The sequence below is a fragment of the Anolis sagrei genome, chromosome 1, assembly GCF_037176765.1.
Source record: "Anolis sagrei isolate rAnoSag1 chromosome 1, rAnoSag1.mat, whole genome shotgun sequence".
Lineage (NCBI taxonomy): Eukaryota > Metazoa > Chordata > Lepidosauria > Squamata > Dactyloidae > Anolis > Anolis sagrei.
Window position 1 is genome coordinate 148,778,578 of NC_090021.1, and position 26,896 is coordinate 148,805,473.

At 40.2% G+C, this 26,896-nt stretch overlaps 1 protein-coding gene across 1 annotated transcript; it reads left to right on the forward strand.

Annotated features, from left to right (window-relative positions):
* The first annotated feature begins 5,910 nt into the window (after window positions 1-5,910).
* Window positions 5,911-26,896, forward strand: MEP1A (meprin A subunit alpha). Its single transcript, XM_060769985.2, has 14 exons — window positions 5,911-5,982; window positions 6,069-6,093; window positions 6,207-6,254; window positions 9,247-9,287; window positions 9,393-9,468; window positions 11,326-11,443; window positions 14,017-14,192; window positions 14,310-14,531; window positions 15,157-15,303; window positions 18,530-18,745; window positions 20,265-20,738; window positions 23,160-23,333; window positions 24,969-25,161; window positions 26,749-26,896. Exons 1-14 carry the CDS (start codon window positions 5,911-5,913, stop codon window positions 26,894-26,896), a joined length of 2,130 nt encoding a protein of 709 aa, XP_060625968.2.

Consider the following 26,896-nt stretch of genomic DNA (forward strand, 5'->3'; position numbering starts at 1 on the left):
TATACACACACATGTTAGGACAATAAGTCATGGAAAGAGTTGGAGACACAAACAAGTGGAAGAGCGACAGTGTGAAATGTTGAAGTAAATGAACTAGCAAGCATTCAGCACAAACAGTACTTTAGAAAATGACGAAAGTTTCCATGGCTTACTTACACAACTCCAATGATGTCTGTGTCTCTCCCCCCCCCCCTCCCCGACCCTTATTCTTGCAGTTGTTGAAGACCCGGGGAGTGTTTTATAATCTGTGTGACTCAATTCCTTTGTGGAGGTTTTCGTCATTGTCTGATCTTCGAGCAATCTGGTATAATTTAGTTAATGAATGCACGTGTTGTTCTGAATATTGCCTAAATTGCAACCTGCACACACATCTATCAGAGCTTGTAAGTTTATCAATCTATTACATGACATTGTGTTCGAAATAATTCACAGAGAATAAGTAATCTCAGTATAGTAACAGCAAGGACAGGGAATAAATTCAGTTTTAACTTAATTACTAAGTAGAAACAGAATGCTAAAATGTTCATATTTTGTTAAACAATTTGCAGATGTTTAACTTTGCATACCAAAGGCACATAGGCATATCTCAGTTAACAAAGCTGCTATTAGAGAAGCTCTTTTTTATAAAGTCTTTTTTGCATCCAACCAGCCCCTGGTAAAACCAAGATATACATTTTCAGTTTATCATCATGTGTCTTTAATAAATAAATAAAGTTTGAACTTGTAGAGAATGAAAATCTCCTCTATCTGAATTTACTATAACTGTGTTCACCTGCCTACAACAGGCAAAACCCGGAATCCTGTATCTCATCACACGGGTTAAACTGCTTCTGGCTGTCATGCATTGCTCTCCAGGGTTGAAAAGAGGCCAAAGTATCCTGAAAAGAGGGAACTCCAGCAATTGACCTCATTACATTGAGAAATTTCCCCCTCGTAGGACACTTCAGCCTCTTTTCTAGCACGGAGAAGCAAGGAACTCATCCCATATTCCAGGGTTGGAATCCTAGACTTTCAAATAGACCAAAATGATGATAAGACCTTCTTCTACCTTGCAACGGCTGCAAGAAATGAAAGAAACAGCAACAATAAACAACTGGATTGAAAAAGCGATGGATATTATGAACATGTGTCTGTTGACGTAACAAGTTGCTCTAAATAAAATACCACAAAACAAAACAGACTGGAGTAAATTTATTAACTTTCTAAAAAAAGAAAAGAAAAGTTACAAATATTAACAATAAGTAAATGAAGAAGACCCTAGGACCAAAACATGAATAATGAAACATGATTCATATAACACAAATTAGATAAAGTAAAAAGCCAAGAATATAAACACCACCAAGCGATCTGGAAGCATCCGGGGAAATATAAGTGTTTAATCTATATATATATAAATGCATATATATATATATATATATATATATATATATATATATATATATATATATAAATGCTCTGTGCATAACGAGTACCTTAAAAACAAAAGAACCAATGAACAAAATCACACCAAATTTGGCAACAAAACGTCTCACAAGGAGCGACTATCACTCAAAAAATTATGATATTGTCATTTGGGAGTTGTAGTTGTTTGGATTTATAGTTCACCTACAATCAAAGAGCATTCTGAACTCCATCAACAATGGAATTGAACCAGACATGGCACACAGAACTCCCATGACCAACAGAAAATATTGGAAGGGTTTGGTGGCCATTGACCTTGAGTTTGGCAGTTGTAGTTCCCCTACATCCAGAGAGAACTGTGGACTCAAACAATGATGGATCTGGATCAAACTTGGCATGAATACTCAACACGCCCGAATATGAACACAGATGGAGTTTGGGGGAAATAGACCTTGACATTTAGGAGTTGTAGTCACGGATTCACAGTTCACCTTCAATCAAAGAGCATTCTGAACCCCATGAACGACAGAATCAGGGCAAACTTCCCACACAGAACCCCCATGACCATCAGAAAATACTTAAGGCCATCCAATCCAACTCCCTTCATCAGGGCAAGAAAACGTAATCAAAGTCCTCCTGACCAAGAGCCATCCAGTGATAGATATAGATAGATAGATAGATAGATAGATAGATAGATAGATAGATAGACAGACAGACAGACAGCTAGGTAGGTAGGTAGGTAGGTAGATATGATTCACACACACACACACACAGTTATAGTATCATAGATTTAAAGAAGGACTATGATATGTTGCATGTTCCAAGGTGGGCAAACCAGACAATCTCCACATCAACACTGACAAAGAAACAGCAAGAAATACTGTTTACCCACAAGCATAAAGAAATTACATATATTAGAAACCAACACTTTCTCATTACTTTATTTTCCAGATCAACAGATTGGGCCACAGCAACGCGTGGCAGGGGACCGCTAGTTGTTTATATATATGTTCAACACGGGTTCCTATAGATATATACATACATATCTAAACAAGGAAAAATATTATTAATATTATTTTTCTCTTTTCTCTCCCTCTCCCCTCTTTTTTTCTTTACTCTCTTTCTTCCCTCTCTTCCTTTCTTTGTTTTCCTCCTCTCTTCATTCCTAATCTGCATCTTAGGTTTTTTCTTCTTCTTTCCTACTTCCAATCATGTTCACCCACATTCGCTTTACAGAAACCATCTTTGGTAGTCATGTCAATGATGTGATGTCATTATCTGATTGTTTGTTTATCGTGTCTATGTCAAAGTCATTCACTAATAAAAATAAATTTAAAAAAAAGAGAAAGCGACTTGCAGTTTCTCAGGTCACTCCTGACATGACCAAAAAAAAAAAACTATTTCAAATGCTGGCAAAATCATTGCTATTATCTGTTGTTGTTTTATGCAGCCTAGATCAAGGCTTCTTAAAATACCTTTCCAAGTATTTTATATATAACCAGTTAGGAGCCCTATATGCTGATAAAGAAAAGGTTTGGCACTATAAATACCCCCAAATCATTCATGAACTGAGCTGGCTTTTAGAAAGAATCTTCTAGCTGGCTTTTTCTGTGCAGACTGTTGAATAGAGGCTTTGTATGGTTTCCTATTCCTGTGTTAATTAATTGACTTGCATCACGCTAGTCAAACATCTCTGTCTGCTTTAGAAACATAATATGAAAAATATTTAAAGTTTATATTTAAGTTTCAAGCTGGTCTGAAATAATTACAGATAAATGTGAGCAATCAGAAAGCAGGTTTTTCAGGGTTTTACAAGGACCCTGCAGGTCAATGAGCCATAGTAAAACGGTTTTTTAATCCTCCTGCCAGAGATTTTTTTTCTTGCTAATTTATATCTCTAAAACTAAAAAGGATCCCGATAGCATTATTCAGGAACACCATCTGCCTACATCACCAGTCTTCCATGTCAAAAGAACAGCTTGCGATTTAATCTCAGAGACCTATAAATAAATGACCGTTTCTCAAAATAGGATAATTCTCAGTTAGGCTCTCTTGGTCAAGTGGTTAATGCAGATACAACGTCTTCATTTCATACCAATGCGAATCGGCATTCCACGCCCATTCTGCTTGGCTGTACAGTTTGGAGCCCAGTGTTTATTGTTTCTGCAGTCACATCCACATTGGAAAACCTGGCTTTGGGTTCACATTAATGGGCTCAAACTTTAGGTTCTTGTGGGTTTTTTCGGGCTATATGGCCATGTTCCAGAGGCATTTTTTCCTGACGTTTCGCCTGCATCTATGGCAAGCATCCTCAGATGCAGGCGAAACGTCAGGAGAAAATGCCTCTGGAAACATGGCCATATAGCCCGAAAAAACCCACAAGAACCTAGTGATTCCAGCCATGAAAGCCTTCGACAATACATAGCTCAAACTTTGTTATAATGTTAGAGTTTCAATGTAATCCCATCAATTTTGGATACGAGACAAGATCTGAGTGAATCCTCACTCCCCCCCCCCCCCCCATTATCAAAAGAGAGGTGGGGCAAAAGACAAATGAAGTTTCAAAATAGATTGCCAATGTCACAGGTTGTTCTGGGTAAAATAAGCTCTTCCTAATAATAATAATAATAATAATAATAATAATAATAATAATAATAATGGCCACCTTACTGGGATCTGCACGCATTATTCGCCGATGCATCACAAAGTCCTAGACACTTGGGAAGTGTCCGACAAGTGATCCAATTCAACAGCCAGCAGAGTGTCTGCTGTGGACTCATCTTGTTGTGTTTCAAATAATAATAATAATAATAATAATAATAATAATAATAATAGATCACATCCTCACATCCTCATTTTAATAATATATAATAGTAATATAATAATAATATAACAGTAATAGATCACATCCTCATAATAATAATAATAATAATAATAATAATAGATCACATCCTCAGCTGCTGCAAGAAGATCACACAGATAGACTACAAGCAGAGGAATAACACCATTGCTCAGATGATTCATTGGAACCTGTGTCACAAAGACCATCTGTCTGTGACAAAGAAGTGGTGGGATCATAAGCTGAAATAATAATAATAATAATAATAATAGCCTTTTTTTCCTATCCCACCCCATCTTTTGTATTTAATATGAAAATGATAAAAAGAAAAAAATATTAACTTAGCTAAAGTTTTTTTGTGTTTGTGTCAGAAGCAACTTGAGAAACTGTGTGAGAGAATTGGCCATCTGCAAGGACATTGCCCAGGGGATGCCTGGATGTTTTACCCTCCTGTGGGAGGCTTCTCTCATGACCCCACATGAGAAGTTGGAGTTGACAAAGAGGAACTCACCCCACTCCCTGGATTCGAACCACCAACCTTTCGGTCTGCAGTCCTGGTGGCACAAGGGTTTTTAGAAAAGTAATGTAAAGTGAGAACATGTGCAGTTTCCTCATGTACTTTCTATGGTGCATCCACAGTACACAATAGAATAAATGCAGTTTGACACCACTTTCACTGCTATTGCCCGATGCTATGGAATCCTGAGAGTTGTAGTTTGGTGAGTCACCAGCATTCTTTGACAGAGAAGGCTAAAGAGTCCAAACCATCGAGCCATGGCAGTTAAAGTGGTGTCAAACTGCATTAATTTTATAGTGAAGATGCACACAGGGTAGTACTGCAGAAAAAGAGGGGCGGGGCGGGGGGGGGGGGCAGAATAGCCAAACCTTCTTTACTAGATGAACTGACATACTATGATGTGAAAATTGGTTGTTCTGAATCAGGCCCGTAGGCAGAATTTCATTTCGGGGGGGGGGGGGCTGAATTTTTTTCAGGGGGGGTTTCGGGGGGGGCTGAGTTTTGGGGGGGCTGAGTCTAAGAGAGTCTAGCCTAGCAAACCTTTTGTATCATTATCCCAATACCCCCATGCATATGGGATATATTGAGTATGGTGATCAGATCATGATATGAATAAACATAACAGTTTAAATAATGAACCAGTAAGGCCTTTTCGCGAACCACCAGGAGAATTTTGGGGGAGGGGGCTGAAGCCCCTCAAGCCCCCCCCCCCCCCGCCCCAGCTACATGCCTATTCTGAATATATCCTGATATACAGGAGCGGCTCAACCCATTACGCAAAGTAAGCATTTGCAGTATAGTTGATTTTGCCCAGTGGCGCTCTTGAGGCGCTCTTGGGGGAAAATAGACCTTGACATATGCGAGTTGGAGTTACTGGGACGTATAGTTCACCTATAATCTAAGAGCATTCTGAACTCCACCAATGATGGAATTGAACCAGATATGGCACACCGAACTCCCATGACGAACAGAAAATATATATCAGTGATTGGTTGGGGATGGGGCGCCAAAATACTGTTTGCTTACTGTTGAAAATTACCTAGGGCCGCCTCTGCTGATATAGAAGAAATGAAGTCTCACCGAATGTTCCCAGAAGAAGGAGCTTGATGTAATAAGAGATTAGAAGATCGGTTTCTTTTTAGTCACTTCAGCCATGGTTTCGACTAGTACAGCCTTGCAGTTCTTCAGCTTCACAATTCTTTTTCTGCATTGCACCTCATTCTCAGTAAGTGTCCATTTGCTGTTACTTTTATTTTAATTTTCTGTGGTTGTCACACGCACTGTAATCACATTCCCTCCTTCTTCTTTTAGCTCCAGCATTTACTGCAGAACAGTGGTAAGAATGGCTTCAAACTTTCTTACTTTTTCAATCTTTCATTTTCTAATTTCTTTGGGGCTTGAAAGGAAAGTCAAAACCATACACTGAATATTATTCTTTACATTTATTAGATGCTGATGCTGGTGAACTGAGACAAGATATCCCAGAAATAAACTCAGGTATATTGTATTAAGTAGGGGACAATTCCCGCCCCCAACACACCCTTTTGTTTTAAATTGTATTAATTTTACTAATAGCTAGATATGGTACTCTGTTTCTAGATAACATGTCTATACTTATCCGGTAGCCATTCTAGAGCAAAGCACACTTTTTAGATATGCACCATTTCACAACACAGTAATTCAGGGCCCTTCCACACAGCCCTATATCCCAGAATATTGAGGCAGAAAATCCCACATTATCTGAGTGTAGACTCAGATAACCCAGTTCAAAGCAGATATTGTGGGATTTTCTGCCTTGATATTCTGGAATATAGGGCTGTGTGGAAGGGCCCTCGGTTTTACTACTCATAGCAAACCATAAGTTAAGCAAAACTCTTACAAGTTGGGTTGTTATAGGTTTTTTCGGGCTATATGGCCATGTTCTAGAGGCATTCTCTCCTGACGTTTTGCCTGCATCTATGGCAAGCATCCTCAGTTAGATGCAGGTGAAACGTCAGGAGAGAATGCCTCTAGAACATGGCCATATAGCCCGAAAAAACCTACAACAACCCATTGATTCCGGCCATGAAAGCGTTCGACAATACTCTTACAAGTTGTATGGACACATACACAAATTGTAATATAATGTATGGGACAGTACATATCTCATTAAAACTTTCATTTTATATATTTTTAAAATATATGATTAATTGCTTATTTTACATAGACCCAGAGGTCTCATGTTACATTCATGTGACACACCTACATACTGCAACTGACACATCAGCGTGTCACGGCACACAGCTTGGAAAGAGCTTTAATGATTACAAAAAATTCTTAACATGCTAAATCTTTTGCATTTTGCAGTAGAAGATTTGCTTCAGTTTTTACATTTCTGAATAAAATAGAGGATTACATACCTTCCATTTGCAACCCAATATCCTTTGGAACATGTGTGCCTTGTTTTCTATCCCAACCATCCACTATGTTCCTAATGAATGCCTGTGCTTTTTAACCATTATATAAAGGTTTTCCCTTGGCGTTAAATCTTTGTTGTTGTTCATTTGTTCAGTTGTTTCCGACTCTTCATGACCTCATGGACCATCCCACGCCAGAGCTCCCTGTTGGCCATGGCCACCCCCAGCTCCTTCAAAGTCAATCCAGTCACTTCAAGGATGCCATCCATCCATCTTGCCCTTGGTTGGCCCCTCTTCCTTTTAGTTGACTCCAACTCTGGGAGGTGGTGGGTAGGGGCAGCTCTTCATAATTATGAAGTCAGGCATCTCTACAACAGCTTGAGTCATACAGGAATAGAACTAGAGCAATTTTACTGATCCATATTGAATCATAGAGTTAGAAGAAGAGCCGTCCAGTCCTACTCCCTGCCAGGCAGGAAAAGCACAATCAAAGCACCCCAGACAGATGGCCATCCAGTCTCTGTTTAAAATTTTCCAAGGAAGGAGCTTCCACCACACTCCAAGGCAGAGAGTTCCACTACTGAACAACTCTTACAGCCAAGAGGTTGCTCCTAATGTTCAGGTGGAATCTCCTTTCTTGTAATTTGAACCCATTGCTCTGAGTCCTAGTTTCCAGGGCAGTAGAAAACTCCCTCATCCTTCTGGCATCCTTTCATATAGGTATAATGTCTCCTCTAAATCACATGGAGCAGAATTTTAGTGGTGCTTGAGACCTGTCTGTCTTTTGCATAAATGCAGCTCTATGCCAGTAGGGAATATGTTTTTATAATGCAAAGAGAGTGATGATACCCCTCCTATGTCCACTCTGTCCTCTGAAAACTGTTCAACTTTTGAAACATAGTATGAAGTTGGGCACCAAAAGAAAACTATCATTTTGGTTATGGGAGGAGCTGGAAGACACCTAACTCCTCTATATCTGCAGCCCCAATCCCTGAAAAAATTCCTATGCACATCTTATTTGTAATGCAAAAAGATATGAAAGAACAATATGATATTTAAAATGAAGAACAGTTTTAACCAAGATAAACTTATCAGTATTTCAATTGTAGGTGTGCACCTACTTTTGGGTGATGAGATAGCCAAGTTAGAACTGTTGTTGTTGTGTGCCTTCAAGTTGTTTCAGGTGGTTCCACACAGGGCTGAACCTGATTGCACTCATGTTAAAGTCCACACATCTCCTCCAACATCCACACTTTCCTGGGGAGTGTCCAAACACAAAGCACCCCCCCCCCCCCAAGCCTTAAAAAAGAAAATAACTTACCTGGCCATTCCCCCTTTGCTGGAGCTCTCCTGGTGCGTAGAAATGACACATCAGAAAAAGGGGGGCAGGAGTAATTTTCCTCCTCCCCCCTTCTCCTGGCGTGTCATTTCTACATGCCAGGAGAATTCCGGACGAGGAGGAATGACAGCCAGGTAAGTTATTTTCTTTTTTAAAGGCTTTACTGTGGAGTTTTGGGAGGAGGTGGGGACTGATCCGAGACAGCTGTGTGGATGGGCACCAGAAGGCATGTGACGTGATCTCCGAGCCCAATCCACACCGTGTCCACAGCTGCAAAGATCTGAGTCTTTCCAGCTGTCAAATTGGTTTGGAACAAAGCAGGATTTTCCTGCTTTGTGCAAAAAGAATTTGTTTTTACCTGAGGTGTCACTTGGATGCCCCAGGGGAAAATGCATGAGGGTGCACATTTTAGGTGCTGTCTGGATGCACCCTCAGACTTATGGTGACGCTAAGTCTAAAGTTTAGGGTGGCGGTTGGGTAAATGACCTTGGAGGGCTGCATCTGGCCCACAGGCCTCAATTTTGGACCTCTGACCTGAACTCAGGAGAGTAGACAATAGCTGAGATGAAGTGAACTAGAGACTTGTTTGGGAAAAGAGCTGATTTCAGAAGGTGTTGTAATCTATCTGTACATCTATGTTATTTGCATGATAGAGGTCCAGGACTGAAATATTGGGATTAGAATGACTGTTTGAAAGATGCATTCAACAATCTTTAATGAATTTAAGAATCTTCCTTCACATTCTCCCTTTCAGCTGCTGGACTCAGACTCTTCCAGGGAGATATTTTACTGCCCGTGAGTCTTCTTCAAGCTTCATACGTTGATATCCGTTTTAGAAAAAAACAATCTGTTGTTTTCTAAAAAGAAAAGCTAATATGAATCCTTGATCATTTTCTACAGAAGAAGCGCAGTGCACTGAGAGATGAACATTACCGGTGGAAATTTCCCATTCCATTCATTCTGGCTGACAACCTTGGTAAAGCAAGCTTTCAAATATTGTAATACTCTGTATTGTCGAAGGCTTTCATGGCTGGAATCACTAGGTTCTTGTGGGTTTTTTCGGGCTATAGGGCCATGTTCTAGAGGCATTTCTCCTGACGTTTCGCCTGCATCTATGGCAAGCATCCTCAGAGGTAGTGAGGTCTGTTGGAAATAGGACAATACCCCAGCCATTCCACAGATATATAAACCCATTGTCCTATTTCCAACAGACCTCACTACCTCTGAGGATGCTTGCCATAGATGCAGGCGAAACGTCAGGAGAAATGCCTCTAGAACATTGCCCTATAGCCCGAAAAAACCCACAAGAACCTATTGTAATACTCTTTTGGTTAAAATCTGTTCTAGTTGTGATTTGAGCCTGTACAAAAACATGTCTGGTGTGATATCACAGTATTTAAAGAGGCCATCTAGAGGTCTGGTCTTATGATCACATCAAATGGGGTACTTTTAAGTGACATGCACCGGTTCACCTTTCCTTTTTGCAACAGACCTCGCTGGCTCCCCTTCTATCACATAGAGCTACTACCAGTGGGGCTCCATTGCAAAAGGGAAGGTGAACTGGCATATGGCATCACGGTGGCAACATGAGGAGGCTTCTCTTGTTACATCAGTGGTTCTCAACCTGGGGTCCCCAGATGTTTTTGGCCTTCAACTCCCAGAAATCCTAACAACTGGTAAACTGGCTGGGATTTCTGGGAGTTTTAGGCCAAAAACATCTGGGGACCCCAGGTTGAGAACCACTGTGTTACATAGAGATCAATTGGGGGGGGGGGGGGCAGGCAGGCAGTGGATGTTTCCCTGTGAGATGAGGTGGGGGGAAGCCAGGCAATGTGGGGTGTTACGCAATGGGTTCCCCATGCCTAACCGCTCAATTCACCATGATGTAGGACGATTCTGGTGGCCAGTATGAAGAGGTCCTCCAGTTTAAGCAATGTACCAGTAAGGCCTTCTCGCGGACCACCCTGAGAATTTCTGGGGGGGGGGGGCTGAAGCCCCTCAAGCCCTCGCCCCTGTCTACGGGCCTGGCTACACTCAATTCTGCATTGGCCCTATATCACTTGGAATATTTTGTCCAATTCTGGGCTCCATGAGTCAAGATATTGACAAACTGGAATGTGTCCAAAGAGAAGCCACCAAGATGATAAAAGGTCTGGGAACCAAGTCTTATGAGGAATGTCTTAGGGTGTTGGGTATGCTTAGAAAAGTCTGAGAGGTCACATTATAGCTATCTATAAATATCTGAATATTTTTATGTAGAAGATAGAGCAATCCTGTTTTCTGCTGCTCCAGATATTAGAACATATAATGGGTTCATATTACCAGAAAAGAAATTTCAAGCAGTGGTAAAATGGACTGCCTTTGGAAGGTGGTGGCATCTCCAACTTCGTAAATCTTTCAATAAAACTTTGGTGACCCTCTCTTAGGACTGCATTGATTACATTTTCCTGGACACCAGGGGTAGTGTCCACCAAGTCTTAGGATTTTGCAAGTGTTTATGCCTTCTTATGTTCATTGTTACACTGTGAGATACAATGGCCATCTTTCTTCATACTCAGAACTCTGAGAGCTGGATTCACCTGTCTTCTGCAGGGACTCTCCACACCTGTGTGTTAGGGGACAAGCACAGTCATGTAGAGGTCCAAGAGGTTGTTACTGTGCATCTACCTATAGGAACATGCCTAGGTGCCCTCACCCAACCAATAAATTGGCACTAGTGAGATAGGAGACAGGTGAATTCTCAATGCAGAGCATGCTTGATGAAGCACAGTCCCAAAGTCTTGTCCAAAGCTTAGTGGTAAAAATCGCTTTTATAACTGTGTGTTGTTTTTAGATCTGAATGCCAAGGGTGTGATTCTTAAAGCATTTGAAGGGTTCCATTTAAGATCTTGTGTAAAATTCAAACCATACGCTGGAGAGAAATCGTATATAAAATTTCAGAAGCTTAATGGGTAAGTAAACAAATTATGTTATGGAGGAAATGATAGAAAATCTGTGCAATGTCTTTTGAATGGTAGCACTAGCTAGTGCCTTTCTTAAAGCACTCACAAAGGCTCATAAAACATTAGGATCAGAGAGAGAGAGAGAGCGAACGATTGATTTTGCATTTGGTGACTTTTGGGGGGGGGGGAGTTTGAACAAGGCTTGAACATACTTTTTTTTTGAGAAAATATATAAGGATTCTCATCATCCTTGAATTCAAACTAAGAATTCATCTTTGTATATGAGAATGAATCTCTAGCTTCATGCTTACAAAATGAATAATCCTGTGGTAAATGGATGGATGCTACTTCCACTAAAAATGTCACTTCACTCTGCAATACTGTTCTATACTGCTATAAAACTACTAGAAGACGTCATCAGGTTATTTTGTATGAAGTGCTGTTAGTGCTGATAACATTCAGTTCCATTTCTCCTGTTTTCTTTCTCATTAGAACTGGATGACACTGTGACTCCTATATCTTGCTTTTCAGTAACTCCCATCCATAATTTCTCATTTTGTATTTTTTTTTTCATGTCAGGAGCGACTTGAGAAACTGCAAGTCGCTACTGGTGTGAGAGATTTGTTTGCCTGCAAGGATATTGCTCAGGGGACGCCTGGATGTTTTGATGTTTAGCCATCCTGTGGGAAGCTTCTTTCATGTCCCTGCATGGAGAGCTGGAGCTGACAGAGGGAGTTCACCCCGCTCCCCAGATTGGAAACACTAACTTGTCAGTCAGCAGTCTTGCTGGCACAAGGGTTTAACCCATTGCACCACCGAGGGCTCTTCTTTTTGTATTCATGACATAGGATTGCACTCTTCGTTTCATGAAATTCACTTTTTTAAAAGTCTAGAATGTGTGCCTGGCTATGCTTAAATGGGAACAAACATATTCTTTTAGAATTTCTGCTATATTACAAACTCTAGAAGAACGTGATCGTTCCCATTTAAGGAACTTGTCACTTCCAGTCCATTAATCAGGTCATCATTGTTACTTTAGGAACAGATCCACAATAGTTAGTCCTCTTCTTGCCTCTTCCATCTTCTGGACCATGAAATTGTCTTCGAGGCAAGTGAGGAATTTGTTGGATCTGGTAATCTTGACATTGTCTTCCAACCAATGTCAGGATAGCTAAAATCTCCTATTACTATTATTGAATGTATGTTCACCTGTTCTAGGAAGGCATCATCCAGAACTTCAGGCTGGCTTGGAGGTTTGTAGTAGACGCACAATGAAGTCCCTGTTGTTTTTCCCCCCTCTAAGTCTTGAAGCTAATATTTTTCCATCATGGTTCTTAATATTATTATCATAATGTTTACCTGTTTTAATGGACTAATTTTAATAACTGTAGTGTTATTTTATTATGTGTTTATGTGTTGTAAGTTTTAAGGTGCATTATCTTTATATTGTACTGTATGTTTTCTTGCCTTCAAGAATATGGTTTCCTTCCCCCAGATAACTCAGTTTAAGGACTTCCTTTTCAGGCTTATGAGATTTTAAGAAAACCATTCTTCTCAACCATTGAAATGCTAAAAGGAGTAGCATTATATGTAAACATTTACATATGTAAGGAGATTCATCACTAAGAGTGAAGTGGATAGGAGCTTTAGGAGGGTCTTCCCCAGGAGGAGGGACCCTGAGACCCCACCAAAGAGGGATCGCTACTTTGGCGAGCTAGGAGAAGCCTGATTTCAGCAACTTTTATTTCTTTAAAAATTCCAAATAAATCTCACCAAAGTTGAAGTGGCACCTAGGTGTTTTATTAGCGATTCAGCTGAAAAGGATGCAATGTAGCAATCATACGCCTACAGAGCATGTGGTTACAGAGATCAGAGACATTTTTATAGGAAGAACAGACTTAGAAGTTTCAAAATTCCCACCCTCCGCCCGCCAAGCATCCCTTCCCAACCCCCGCCCGTCAGAGAAATTGATTAAAATAATAACTTTAATAAGACATGTGTCCATAGTTCATACTGGGGAAGTTCAGATGTGAAAATGAGTTCATTAGAGCCAAAAATGATATGTAGGAAGTCCAATAGTCATAAAAGGAGCTGGGTGATTTCCATTGAGCCAAGGACGCGATTCTTGCAGCACCAAGATCAAGCTGGTCCTTAATCCTTGGGAAACTATAACTCCCTCCAAGGACTGGGGCCTCAAGGCCAGGCTCTTCCCTGAAAGCCTCATGGGGTCCTTATTGTTGTTAGTGTCTTTGGCAAATTGACCAAGATTTAACCCTTGCCCTTTGCAGAACTATAAGTTACTATCCCTTATTGGGGGGGACGGGACATGCTCGACTTCAAGAGTGGCGTGCATATGGATAAAAAAAGGAGGAAAACAATAGTGACATCCCTATGATAGTTTAATGCAAACATCCCAGCAAGTAGTAGGAACAGATTGCCCATAAAACCTTGCCATCTATGTCTGTATGATTTCATCATGCTTTACCCTTTTACTGCTTTTTATATAGTTGGAATAATGTATTTTTATATGCAGCTAGTTACCATTCCTATCCAACATTATTGATTTTATTTGTGTTTTCCAGTTGCTGGTCTTCAATTGGAGATACAAAAGGTGGCCAAAACCTTTCTATTGGTGCAGGATGTGATCACAAAGCTATTGTAATACATGAAATCCTACACGCTCTAGGATTTCTCCACGAACAAACAAGGACAGACCGTGATGATTATGTCAAAATATGGTGGGATCATGTGCTTCCAGGTTGGTTTTAGTCCAGCCGCTTATATCCCAGGTTGACTTTGCTGACATCAAAGGAGAGAACTGGAATCAACCAATTTTAAGAAGTAGCTAAATATTTCTTCTTCTCTTGTCTTGCAGATCAAGCACACAACTTTAATAAGTATGGAAGCAACTATCTCACTGATTTGAATACTCCTTATGATTATGAGTCCATCATGCACTATGGCCCATCTTCATTTGCCAAAAATTCAAGTTTATCAACAATTACGACCAATATACCTGAATTTAATGGCATTATTGGACAACGGTTGGATTTTAGTACTTCTGATATTGAAAGACTAAATCGCATGTACAACTGCAGTAAGTTGACATTTAACTTGAAATTGGAGACCAATATTAATCAATCATTCACTTTTGAAAAGGGTTGTTGTAGGTTTTTTCGGGCTATATGGCCATGTTCTAGAGCAGCAGTTCTCAACCTGGGGTCCCCAGATGTTTTTGGCCTTGAACTCCCAGAAATCCTAACAGCTGGTAAACTGGCTGGGATTTCTGGGAGTTGTAGGCCAACAACATCTGGAGATCCCAGGTTGAGAACCACTGTTCTAGAGGCATTCTCTCCTGACGTTCCGCCTGCATCTATGGCAAGCATCCTCAGAGGTTTTGAGGTCCTCACTACCTCTGACGAATATTGCCATAGATGCAGGAGAAACGTCAGGAGAGAATGCCTCTAGAACATGGCCATATTGCCCGAAAAAACCTACAACAACCCAGTGATTCCGGCCATGAAAGCCTTTGACAATACACTTTTGAACAGTTTGGCTAAAACATGTAATTCACTTAGAAGGTCTTCTGAGAAACATGTGTCTTAATAAACATGCAAGAGTTGCATTATTTACTGCAAGTTGTACTGAAAAAAGATGGGAAAGATACCTCAACTGAATCTGCTAACATTCATTTATATTCTATACTCCCACCTTGTACCTAGCTAGATCTCTCACACTTTTGGACCAATGTGATTTTGAGTCAGCCGATCTATGTGGTCTGGTGCAAGAACCACGAGACGATGCTGTCTGGCTTCATAAGAAAAATGACCCAACGGAACAAGACCATACGCAACGACAACAGTGCAAAGGTATATAAAACACACATACTTATCCCATTTTCCAAGATATTTACTTCTTTTGTGTCTGATAAACAGATCCTAAGTTGCATCTATACAACTAAGGAGAGATTTGGTTTGAATGTCCTGTCTGTGAGTAACTAGGCCACAGCATGGTTCTGAGGTTCTGGAACAGATTAAACTAAACTTCATATGAATAGTGTTTGTCATGAATACCTTTTGAACCTTAAAAATGCACTTTTAATCTGTTTTCAGTGAGACAGGGTCCATCAGGCACTTCCAGAGAAAGAAGTAAAGACTCACAAACTCCAGTACTGGATTTATAATAGCTATTATTGATTACACTGACAAAAAAAGGATGCATTACATGTACTCTAACATTTACTCATAATCCATTTGTTCTATCATCCCAACTAACCACCCTTCTTTTTTCAGTTGATCAGATTTCTTGGGAGGAGGTGGCAGCTGTTCTGAATGCTGCATTCCTGCAGATCTGACACACTTTTCTGAAAGAAAGGGGTCTCCTTATGTAGAACTTTTTCTGTTGTTGTTCTCTTGGTTGTTCTGACATCTTGTTATCCCGTTAAGACCTGCTGAAGCTCCATCAATTCCAGAACATATGTTGTTTTCCTTCCTTAACGTAAGGTGCCATTGTTTCTGACTTGCTTAACTTTAAGAGTCGTTGTCTCTGACCATGTAAACATGTGTGGTTTGCACCAAAAGTTCTCAAATCTGTTATGTTAGATCAGCAGTTTTCTCCATCAGCACTTTTCATGCCACAGTTAATCCAGTCTTCACCTCCTTTGTTTCTCCATCATGACATTGGTTTTAATTTTAGGACTGTGTCTTCAGTCTTGCCAAGTCTTAATAGGCCCTTAGCCAGATCCCAATCATACAATTTCATTCAATCCACCTATCACAGATTCCCTATTGCCATTCACTTGGAGTCTACAACATCATATCAAGAGCTTGGGGTGTACTGATAGGAAATCTATAGGAATCAAAAGGAGTCATAGGTTGAATTTCCACTAAACCCACTCATTTCACTGGTAATTAAATGAAATTAAAAATATTTATTATTCATACTGGAAATTGTCTAAGACAATCCCATTAGAAAAAGTGTCAGGAAAAAAGGTGGGAGGGAAGAAGGGGGATAAGGATGCATGACAACCACAGACATCAAAATTTACAATATAACTATTTTCTCAAAAAGAAATTTAAACTCAAGTAGTTTGCAGAAGTCTATGAAATTAACTAGGACAGTATTTTTTTTTCTGATGCTTGCCCACAATCCTGTTTCATCTTCTGGCTCTGCTCGCCTTTACTGCTTCCCTTTTAGTAGCAGTCACATCCTCATTTTAATAATATATAATAGGTTTTTTTTTAATAATGTCAGGAGCGACTTGAGAAACTGCAAGTCGCTTCTGGTATGAGAGAATTGGCCGTCTGCAAGGATGTTGCCCAGGGAACACCCAGATGATTTGATGTTTTTATCATCCTTGTGGGAGGCTGGAGCTGATAGAGTGAGCTCATCCGCCTCTCCCTGGATTCGAACCTGCAACCTGTCGGTCTTCAGTCCTGCCGGCACAGGGGTTTAACCCACTGCGCCACCGGGGGCTCCCATATATATATATGTGTGTGTGTGGGTAAAATAATAATAATAATAATAATAATAATAATAATAATAATAGAACACATCCTCAGCTGCTGCAAGAAGATCATGCAGATAGACTACAGGCAGAGGCAAAACACTGTTGCTCAGATTATTCATTGGATCCTGTGCCACAAATACCATCTGTCTGTGACAAAGGACTGGTGGGATCACAAGCTGGAAAAGGTTACAGAAAATGAACGTGTCAAACTCCTCTGGAACTTCCTAATTGGAGCATAGTACTACTGACCTCACGATCGTGTTAAAAAACCAAGTATGGATTGTCGATGTTGCAATCCCAGGTGACAGCAGGATTGAAGAGAAACAACTGGAAAAGCTGACACAATATGAGGCTTTATTATTTATTTATTTATTTATTTAAAACATTTATATTCCGCCCTTCTCATCCCAAGGGGGACTCAGGGTGGAGCACAGCATTTAAAGATCGAACTGCAAGGACTCTGGCACAAGCCAGTCAAGGTGGTCCCAGTGGTGATCGGCACACTGGGTGCAGCGCCTAAAGACCTTGGCCTGCACTTAAACGCAATCGGCACTGACAAAATTACCATCTTCCAGCTGCAGAAGGCCACTTTACTGGGAACTGCACGCATTATTCGCCTATACATCACACAGTCCTAGACATTTGGGAAGTGTTCGACATGTGATCCAATGCAACAACCAGCAGAGTGATCTTGTCTGCTGCTGACTCAACTTGTGTTTCAAATAATAACACTTTATTTATATTCCACCCTTCTCAGCCCAAAGGGGACTCGGGGTAGATCACAGCACGCATACACGGCAAACATTCAATGCTGCTTTTGTATCGACAATACACAGACAGACAGAACAGAAAGGAGGTGTTTGTTGACTCAGTGTCCAGCTGTTTTTTGTTCGTTCGTTTGTTTGTTTTGGTGCCAAGGAAGGTGAGTCCAGCCACAGGGGGTGCTGTTGCTCCATTATCTATGGCCAGGCATGTAGCTGGGGGGGGGGGGGGGGCTTCAGCCCCCCCCCGAAATTCTCATGGTGGTCCGCGAGAAGGTCTTACTGGTACATTATTTAAACTGTTATGTTTATTCATATCATGATCTGATCCCCATGCTCAATATATCCCATATGCATCGGGGATTGGGGTAAGATACAAAAGGTTTGCTAGGGTAGACCCTCTTTCACTCAGACTCAGCCCCCCCCCCCCCGCCGAATCATACTCAGCTCCCCCCGAAACAAAATCCTGGCTACGGACCTGTCTATGGCGAAGAGCCGTCAGGACTTCCTTCTTCCTTTTTAGTCACCCAGCATTTTCTGATCTTCTTTCTTTATGGCGTCGTAAAACACCCTCCTCACTTTTACCGGTACCTAATTTCTCTAATTACAGCTAGAAGCCTTCATCAAGCTATAACTCCTTTCCTGGGCTTATTTGGAATGGTTATGGAGGCAGTTTTGGACCAGAGTAGACATATCCTTAGATGCACTGTACCAGATATTGTACTGAAATTTGCAGCTCTTTGAAGAACAAGATTGACAGTGAGATCCAAGAGACTCAGTACAAAGAATATTGACAGCCTTATTTCTCTAGCTTCTTCTCCACAGATGCTGGTCACTTCATGTACTTTAATACCAGTTGTGGTAAGCAAGGAGATACGGCTGTCTTAGAATCACGGATTTTGCATCCAATGAGGAATTATCAGTGCCTACAGTTCTTCTTCAAAATGACAGGAAGCTCCCAGGACAGGCTTGCTGTCTGGATTAAAAAAGACGATGGCACCGGAAAAATTCGCAGGTTGATTAAAGTTCGAACTTTTCAAGGTAAATTTGATTTAAAAAATTAATTTAGATCATTGTAAGCAAATCACATATGTTCTGGCCCTTTTTATGGCCTGGTCTTGTCCATTGCATTATTGGTTGTTGATTTTGTTGAGTTTTGTTTTGAGTTTCAACACTGTTGTTTTATATTCTTATGTTTTATTTAATTGTGTTTTTATCTGGTTGTTATATCTTACTATGCTTTTATTTTACGATGTTTTTGTTTTAATGCAGTGGTTCTCAACCTGGTGTTTTTGCCTACAACTTCCAGAAATCCCAGAAAGTTTATCAACTATTAGGATTTCTGGGAATTGAAGGCCAAAAACACCTGGGAACCCACAAATCGGGAACCACTGTTTTAATGTTGTTATTGTTGTTGTTGTTTAAAGGCTGGTTTTAAAAGTGGGTAACAGCCCCCAAATTTGATAAGGTTAGTTTCACACATTACATTTTAAGACCTGGTGTTTATTGTAATGTTTTACCGTTGCGACTGGGGGCTATAGCTCTTAGTGAAAGAGGCATGGACGTGACATCTTTCCCCAGGGGATTGCTTCTTGCCCTCCTTTCGGAAACTGGAATTCCCAAAGACCCAAAACACTGTAAATAACTCAAAATAAGATGTATTGTTCACAAAGAGTTATTTCTTTAAAGCAATGAGCTGGAAACTTCACAGGGGTGAAGGAAAATACACGTTACAGTCTCAGTTAGTCCTGGGTCCAAGGAGTTTAAAGCTGAGAAGCCTTTCCATGTTCCCTCTTTCCTCAATGGCTGTGAATGCCGGAGCAAACCACAACCCCAGTTCAAATGGCCTATGTTTTAAGACTCGGGAACTTCCTCTGGTGCCAAAAGAACCAGTTTGAAGGCGCTTGAGACTTCCAACGTCGTTCAGGTTGGTCTGAACATGAAGCATAAGTCTCAAGGGTAAAAAACCTCAGAATTGGTGCTGAGAGGTAATTTAATCAGGGTCTTTTAGAGTCAAGTCTCTTACTCACATCCATCTGATAGAAACTCTGATGGCAGAATGAAAGGGGAAGCACTCCCCTCCTCCAGGAAGAGGTGGAGCCAAACAATTGAGCTGAGAAACTGGTTCAAACAACATTGATTGACAGCTATAAATAACCAATCAATCCAACTATACATAAGCAGGGTAAAAAGGCAGGATTAAGCATGATACAACAGTTTAAATCTTGCAACTAATAGTTCCACACATAGGTGGTGCCACTCACGCCGTCACAAATGTTGTTATTGTATTCATATTTTTTTGTTTGTTTATGTTTTGGTTGTATTTTGATGTAATATGTTGTCCGGGCTTGGCCCCATGTAAGCTGCTCCGAGTCCCCATTGGGAAGATGATGGCAGGGTATAAATTATTATTATTATTATTATTATTATTATTATTATTAAACTCTGACATGCAAAAAAAAAGTATTGGAAACTGTAGATTGAGGTTGCTTAGACTAAGAGGGATTGTAGACATGCTGACAACTTTCCTAAGTTATATTTCTTAAATCTTCTTCCATAGGAGACAGTGACCATAACTGGAAAATTGCCCATGTGAATCTCAGATGTCAAAAAAAGTTCAGATTTCTCTTTCATGGGCTAAAAGGCAATCCAGATGACTCAAGCGGAGGAATTTTTATTGATGATCTGACCCTGAGTGAAACACACTGCCCCACAGCTGTGTGGCTTATTCGTGGCTTCTCTGACCTTCTTACAACAGCCTCTGAGGACTACTCCATGAGCAGTCCCCGGTTTTATAGCCCTGAAGGTTATGGTTATGGCATAAGTTTGGCTCCCAGAGGGCCAAGAGATTCTGCCTTTGCTAACTACACGCGCATTTCTTTTCACTTGATTAGTGGTGAAAATGATGGTATTCTTGAGTGGCCAGCTTTGCACAGACAGGTTACCATCACTCTGCTTGACCAAAACCCCAATGCTAGGAAAAGGATGTCCGCAGAAAGGAGCTTCACAACAGATGCAACACAGGTCTTCCCAGGTATGTAGCAGTCTCTGGACAGGAATGATTAGGGTGACAAGAGGGTAGAGCTTGCTCATTGCTCCAAAGCAGAGTCTTACAGAAGTCTACCTTCTCATTCTTGTTAGATAGCCAAATCTTCATTTCCTGAATTGGTATGAAAGATTCTCCAGGTAATCCCTGGTTCTTGTTGCAGGATTTGCAAGAGAACCTCTTTGGCCATGTTGGAGCTGCGGTTAAGAAGGTTATGTTAGTGCTCTTTCCAACATAGTGTGATTGATTTTTTATCCTTCAGAAGTTTGGTTCCATCTGATGAACGTAGAGGGTGTATGCCATGATTTGTTGTGGCTTAAAAGAATGCTCGAGCATCAAAGTGTTGGATTTCTTGAGCCTTTTTTGTCCACCAGATGTTCTTGAGTTCTCTCGTCTTTTTTTGGACTTCAGCTTTTGCACTCGCTTAGCTCTTTTTCTTAGCAGCACAGTTGGTATCTCTCTGCCATATTTGGAAGTTTTTTCTTTTCTTATAGATTAACTGTTGAATCTCATTATCGTTATCATTTTCATCAAACCAGTCTTGATGTTTCTTAGTTTGGTACCAATGGATTCTTCACAGACTGTGATGATGGAGGTCTTCAGTTTATTCCAATGTTCCTCATCATTTTTAGGGTGTTCGATGGGTGATCCTTGACTGTTGATTGGAGAAGGGCTCATTTAGAGGGTTCTTAAAGGGCTTGGGTGTTCATTTTATGCCTTATCTTTCTTCCTTGGAGTCTGTGTTTGGGGAAGATCTTGATGGCCATTGTGGATCGAATTAACCTGTGGTCTATCCAGCAGTCATCAGCACCTGTCATGGCTCTTGTGAGGAGTAAATTGCTGCAATCTTTGGCACATTTAGTCTAAGAGGTGCCAAGGCTTTTTCTGGGGGTGCTTCTATTATGTCTTAAGCTTGTTTTTCTGGCAGAAAAGTGTGTTTGTGATGACAAAGTTGTGTTCCACACATTTGGTGAGAAGTAGGATGCCATTCAGGTTGCTGTTTCCAACCCCATCTTTTCCTATGGTCCCTGGCCACAAGTCCAAATCTTGTCCAACTGTTGCATTAAAATCTCCCGAAAGGATGATTTTGTCCTCCTTAAGTATCTCCGATAAGATGGTGTCCATCTGGTAATAAACATTTCACCCCATCTAGTGTTTGTGCATAGACGCTTATGATAGTTACCTTCTGGATTTGTCAAGATTAATTTGTAAGGATGAGAGTCATTAGTTAATGCCGATGGGTGCTTCAGACGGATGCTTCACCAGAGACTAAATTTAAGGAAAGACCTAACAGAAGAAATGTCCAAGATGAAAAGAGAAATATCAGTGGAAATTGGAGAAATGAAAAAAGGACTAGATATATTGCGAGAAGAAATGAAAGAATATAAATTGGACAAAGCTAAACTGGAGGAAGCACAGGAAAAGATAAATATCAAAATGGAACTTATAGAAAACAAAAGTCTGAAATTTGAGATGAAGCAAGATATGATGGAACAGCGAGAATTGGAGTACCAGCTAGGATTTAGAAATATTCAAGAGGAAGCCAAGGAAAACATCAGACAAATAATAACACTAATGACAGCAGAAATACTACAAATCCTGGAAGAGGAAGCGGATTCAAATATTGACCGCGTCTACCGCATTTCTACAAGTTACGCTAAAAGAAACAAGGTGGATAGAGATGTAATTGTCCAATTTAGCAGAAAAAGATTTCAAGACAATATTCTGAAATATAACAACCAAAACCCAACATTCTTCAAAGGGAAAAAATAGCAATCCTCAAGGAATATCCCCACGCAACAATATTAAAAGGAAGGAAATATATGTTCCTTACAGAAGAACTTAAAAGGCTCCAGATCAGGTTTCGGTGGGAGAGAAGAGAAGGAATAATAGTCACATATAAAAATGAGAGATACTGGATAACATCTGAGGGAAAGGCCCAAGACTTCTTCAAAAGGATTAAAAAACACCAGGTTGTTTCTGATAGCAAGACCAACTCAGTGTATTCTTCATTCTAGTTCAGCCAATCCCTTCCAGAAGAAGGTATAGTCCCCTTTTTTAAAACTTCGGCTGTCCCCCTCCTGGTCTTTTGAAGTGTTGCTTTATCAATGCTAAAGCATTTCAGCTCTCTTGCAATATAGTCCTGCATTTTAGGTATTTGGCCAAGGCAGACCTGTTTCTTATGGTTGGCTCCATTCTTCTATGATTGGGGACCTAGTTGAAACCTATAGGAAACTTGAAACTTGATAGGAAACTTGAAAGGGCCTTTGGAGTAACTCTGGAGGCCCAAGTCTCCCCTCCTCACCTTCAGATTATGCAACGGCGATGTAAATCATGACCAGTTTTAATCCAATTGCGGGCTTCCAGCTGTTGTATTGACACAAATATATGTTTTGGATCATTTTGCAGAAAAAAATAATTCTTCCAGATGGGGGAAACCCTCTCTTCTTGGCAAGTTTGACGCTTCATGCAACTGCAGTCGGAGTGGAGGCTGGGGATGGAGTAAATTTATCTCACATGCACAGCTAAGGAGAAAGAATTACATGAAAAATGGCAACATTATTATCTTTGCAGAGTTTGAAGGTATGCAAATATCTTTTTTAAATGGACTGAGTTATTTTTCAAATTTTGTTTGCTTCCTCTCTCCGAAATATGCAAAAATCTGCCAGAATGTAACTGCTCCCCCTCCCCATATTGTTGCTAGCCAGAGGGATGGGTATGTACTAGGGGGTTATTGTACAGCTGACAAGAAGGAGGAAGAGTGGAAGTACTCTGGGTTGGAGTTTGGTGATCCATCAGAGCACTTTCAGGATCTTGACTGTTCATTCTCTTTTTTTGTTGAATATATGCATATGTATGTATGATGTGTCTGCATGGAGAGAATCATAACGGCATTTTCAGAATTGAGGTTGAGCCTCCTCTCTAGAGGTTTTCAAAGAGAGGCTGGGTAGCCATCTGTTGAAGGTGCTTTGATTGTGTTTTCCTACATGGGAGAGGGCTAGATCTGTAATCATCATCAACCCATCTTTTGCATAAGAACTGAAGGTAGTTAATACTCTACTTTAAAATACAACCCTTTTAAACACTCAAATTGCAGACTTGAAATCATGATTTATAAATAACTGATCAAATAGAATAAGAAATAATAAAGCTAAACAAAACCAGACAGATATAAAATAACATGTATAAAATAAAATGCTTGTTTTACGAAACACACACACACACACACATATATATATACACACTGCCACCTTAAATGTAAAAGCATGGTGTGACGATGTGTATTTTTATTCCTATAGTTGTGTGTTGTTTGGACAATAGTTAATAATGGTAAGTATGTAGAATTATATTTTCTTAGATGGTGACTAGCTTGGCTTGTCTCTAGCTGAGTTGCCATAGCAACGGGGATGGAGCCAACTGTCACTTAACAGCGCAGCTGTTTGAAAGTGGGCAGTCTGTAAGCCGGTGAGCTACAGAGAAGACTGGTTGTGTAGTGGGAGAATCAGGGAACTGTGGCCTGGGTACCACAGAAGTTGATCCTGTGTGCATGTGGAAATCCAGCAGGAATCCTGTAGTGGTAGAACTACAGGGAGGACTGATTCCTTGGTTAAGAATCAGGGTTTGGCTTGGAGCCAATACAGTTAAATAAGTGAGGTGGCTTATTTGTAGTAAAAGAACGCTTGTAAAAGAAAGAAACATCTTCCTAAAGAAACCTTTTGAAGTCTGTTTAGTACCTAAAGTTATTCAGGAAACCTTATCAATGTAACCAACTAAGTTTGTGCCTCTAGAGAAGTAATAATTGAATCTGTTATACTCCTGTTAAATAAATTTGTTACTGTTTTCCTCAAGCCTTGCCTGATACAGTTTCTTCTAAGTCAAACAGCCCTGCGTAAGAAGTAAGACCAAATCAGGGACATTAAACGCTACGCTATCAAATAAGTAAACCCTTTTTAATTAGCGGTCCCTTTGTAAAACAGTTCCTAAGTTGATATTGATAATTACTGGTCTTCCTCACACATGGGGAAACCTAACTTTTCAGAGAAACCTTATCGATGTCTAAGCTTTACTGTTTTTATTGCTGCTCTTTGTTAACGCATTCAATAAAATTAAATTGTCTGGTTATTTAAAATATGAAATGCATGCTTTCAGTGCATTTTTAAAATTGAAAATGTTTGTCCCACTTGTTTGGATGATCCTCCTTCTTTCTCTTTGAATAAGATTTAACACATCTCAGGAAGACTGAACATGTCCCTCCCCAAACTTGGCCCATCGATGAAAACCCTCCTTTGGGAAAGAAGAAGAGGTCAGCCCACCTGAAAGACTGGCAGCTCCATCCAAGAGAACACTGTGATCCAAACCCATGTCAGAATGGAGGCATCTGTTTAAACAACAATGGAGATGCGATCTGCAGGTATCCAGCATAATTTTTGCTTGCCATTCCCCACTCTCATTTGTATGTCATTATAGTGTAATCAACTCACATGTCCATAGTTTACTGCGACTGTGTTTTTTGTTTATTGTAATGTTACTTTTTTCATGTAATTTTGCTGATGTTGCTTGTTGTTTATGTTTTGGTTTTATTTTGATGTAATATGTTGTTCGGGTGCTTGGTGGTCCCTATGTAGACTTGTCCACAGCTGCATGGTACACGGTAGACTCCTGCAGAAGTGAGAGGACCCGTCTTGTCCTTTGCTGAATGTAATCCGCAAACCAGATCAACAATTGGGTCACACCGTTTACAGAAAATCCTCTCATTTCTGCAGGAGTCTACCATGTACCATGCAGCTGTGGACAAGTCTACATAGGGAGCACCAAACGCAGCATTGCCCAAACACGAATCAAGGAGCATGAAAGGCACTGCAGACTACTTCAACCAGAGAAATCAGCCATAGCTGACCACCTGATGAACCAACCTGGACACAGCATTTTATTTGAGAACGCAGAAATACTGGACCACACCAACAACCACCATGTCAGACTACACAGAGAAGCCATTGAAATCCACAAGCATGTGGACAATTTCAACAGAAAGGAGGAAACCATGAAAATGAACAAAATCTGGCTACCAGTATTAAAAAAATTCTAAAATTACAACAGCACAACAACAGAGAGGAAACAGACAGGGACATCTAATTACCTCTCAACAAAAGTTTGCTCGAGGCACTGTCAGGCCATTATATGCTAATCAAGGTGGTCAGTTGAAACATTCACACCTAGCTCCAGCAGACAAAAGTCCTTTGTCTCACCCTGGTCATTCCAGGGTGAGACATATAAACTAGGGCTGGGCGGTTTCGTTTCGTAATTTCGTAATTCGTTAAAAATTCGTTATTTTTTTTGATAACGAAGCGATTTTGAACCATTCAGGAGCATCTAAAAAACGAAACGATTTTTTCAATTCGTTTCGTAATTGTTTCGTAATTTACGAAATTTAGTAAATATCGAACTTTTTTAAAGAAAAATTTCGGAATTCTTTTAAATATCGAAACGCAAAAAAACCCAAAAAACGAATCGAGTTTAGAAACAAATTTTTCCGTGGTTGCCCAGCCCTAATATAAACCCTTTTTCCTACTTCCAACAGACCTCACTACCTCTGAGGATGCTTGCCATAGATGCAGGCGAAACATCAGGAGAAAATGCCTCTAGACCATGGCCATATAGCCCGAAAAAACCTACAACAACCTAGTGATTCCGGCCATGAAATCCTTCGACAATACACTTTTGAACATCTGTAGAATATTTTGAGCCAGTTTTCTTTCATATCTGTCAAATATGTATATTTTATTATTTTCTTCCATATTTGTTCCCATTGATCTGCCAATATTAGTTGACCATTTGATCATGCATTCTTTTACATTTTCTGTTTCCGTAGCCCAACCTAGTAATTTATTATAAATTTTTGATATTGATTTTTTTGGAATTTAATAAGTTCTTTTCCATTTGCAGATGCAACTTTTCAAAGTGATGGGAGAAGCCACTCACTTTCCCCTTTTCTTTACAGGTGTGCTACAACCAAAATCTTCCTTTACACAGGGGCGAGATGCCAGGTCACCCATGTCAACTGGAACACCCTTGGCTTGCTGCTTGGTGCAACTGCTGGAACCGTTATACTTGCTATAATATCTGTTGCCATTGTCGCTACAAGATGA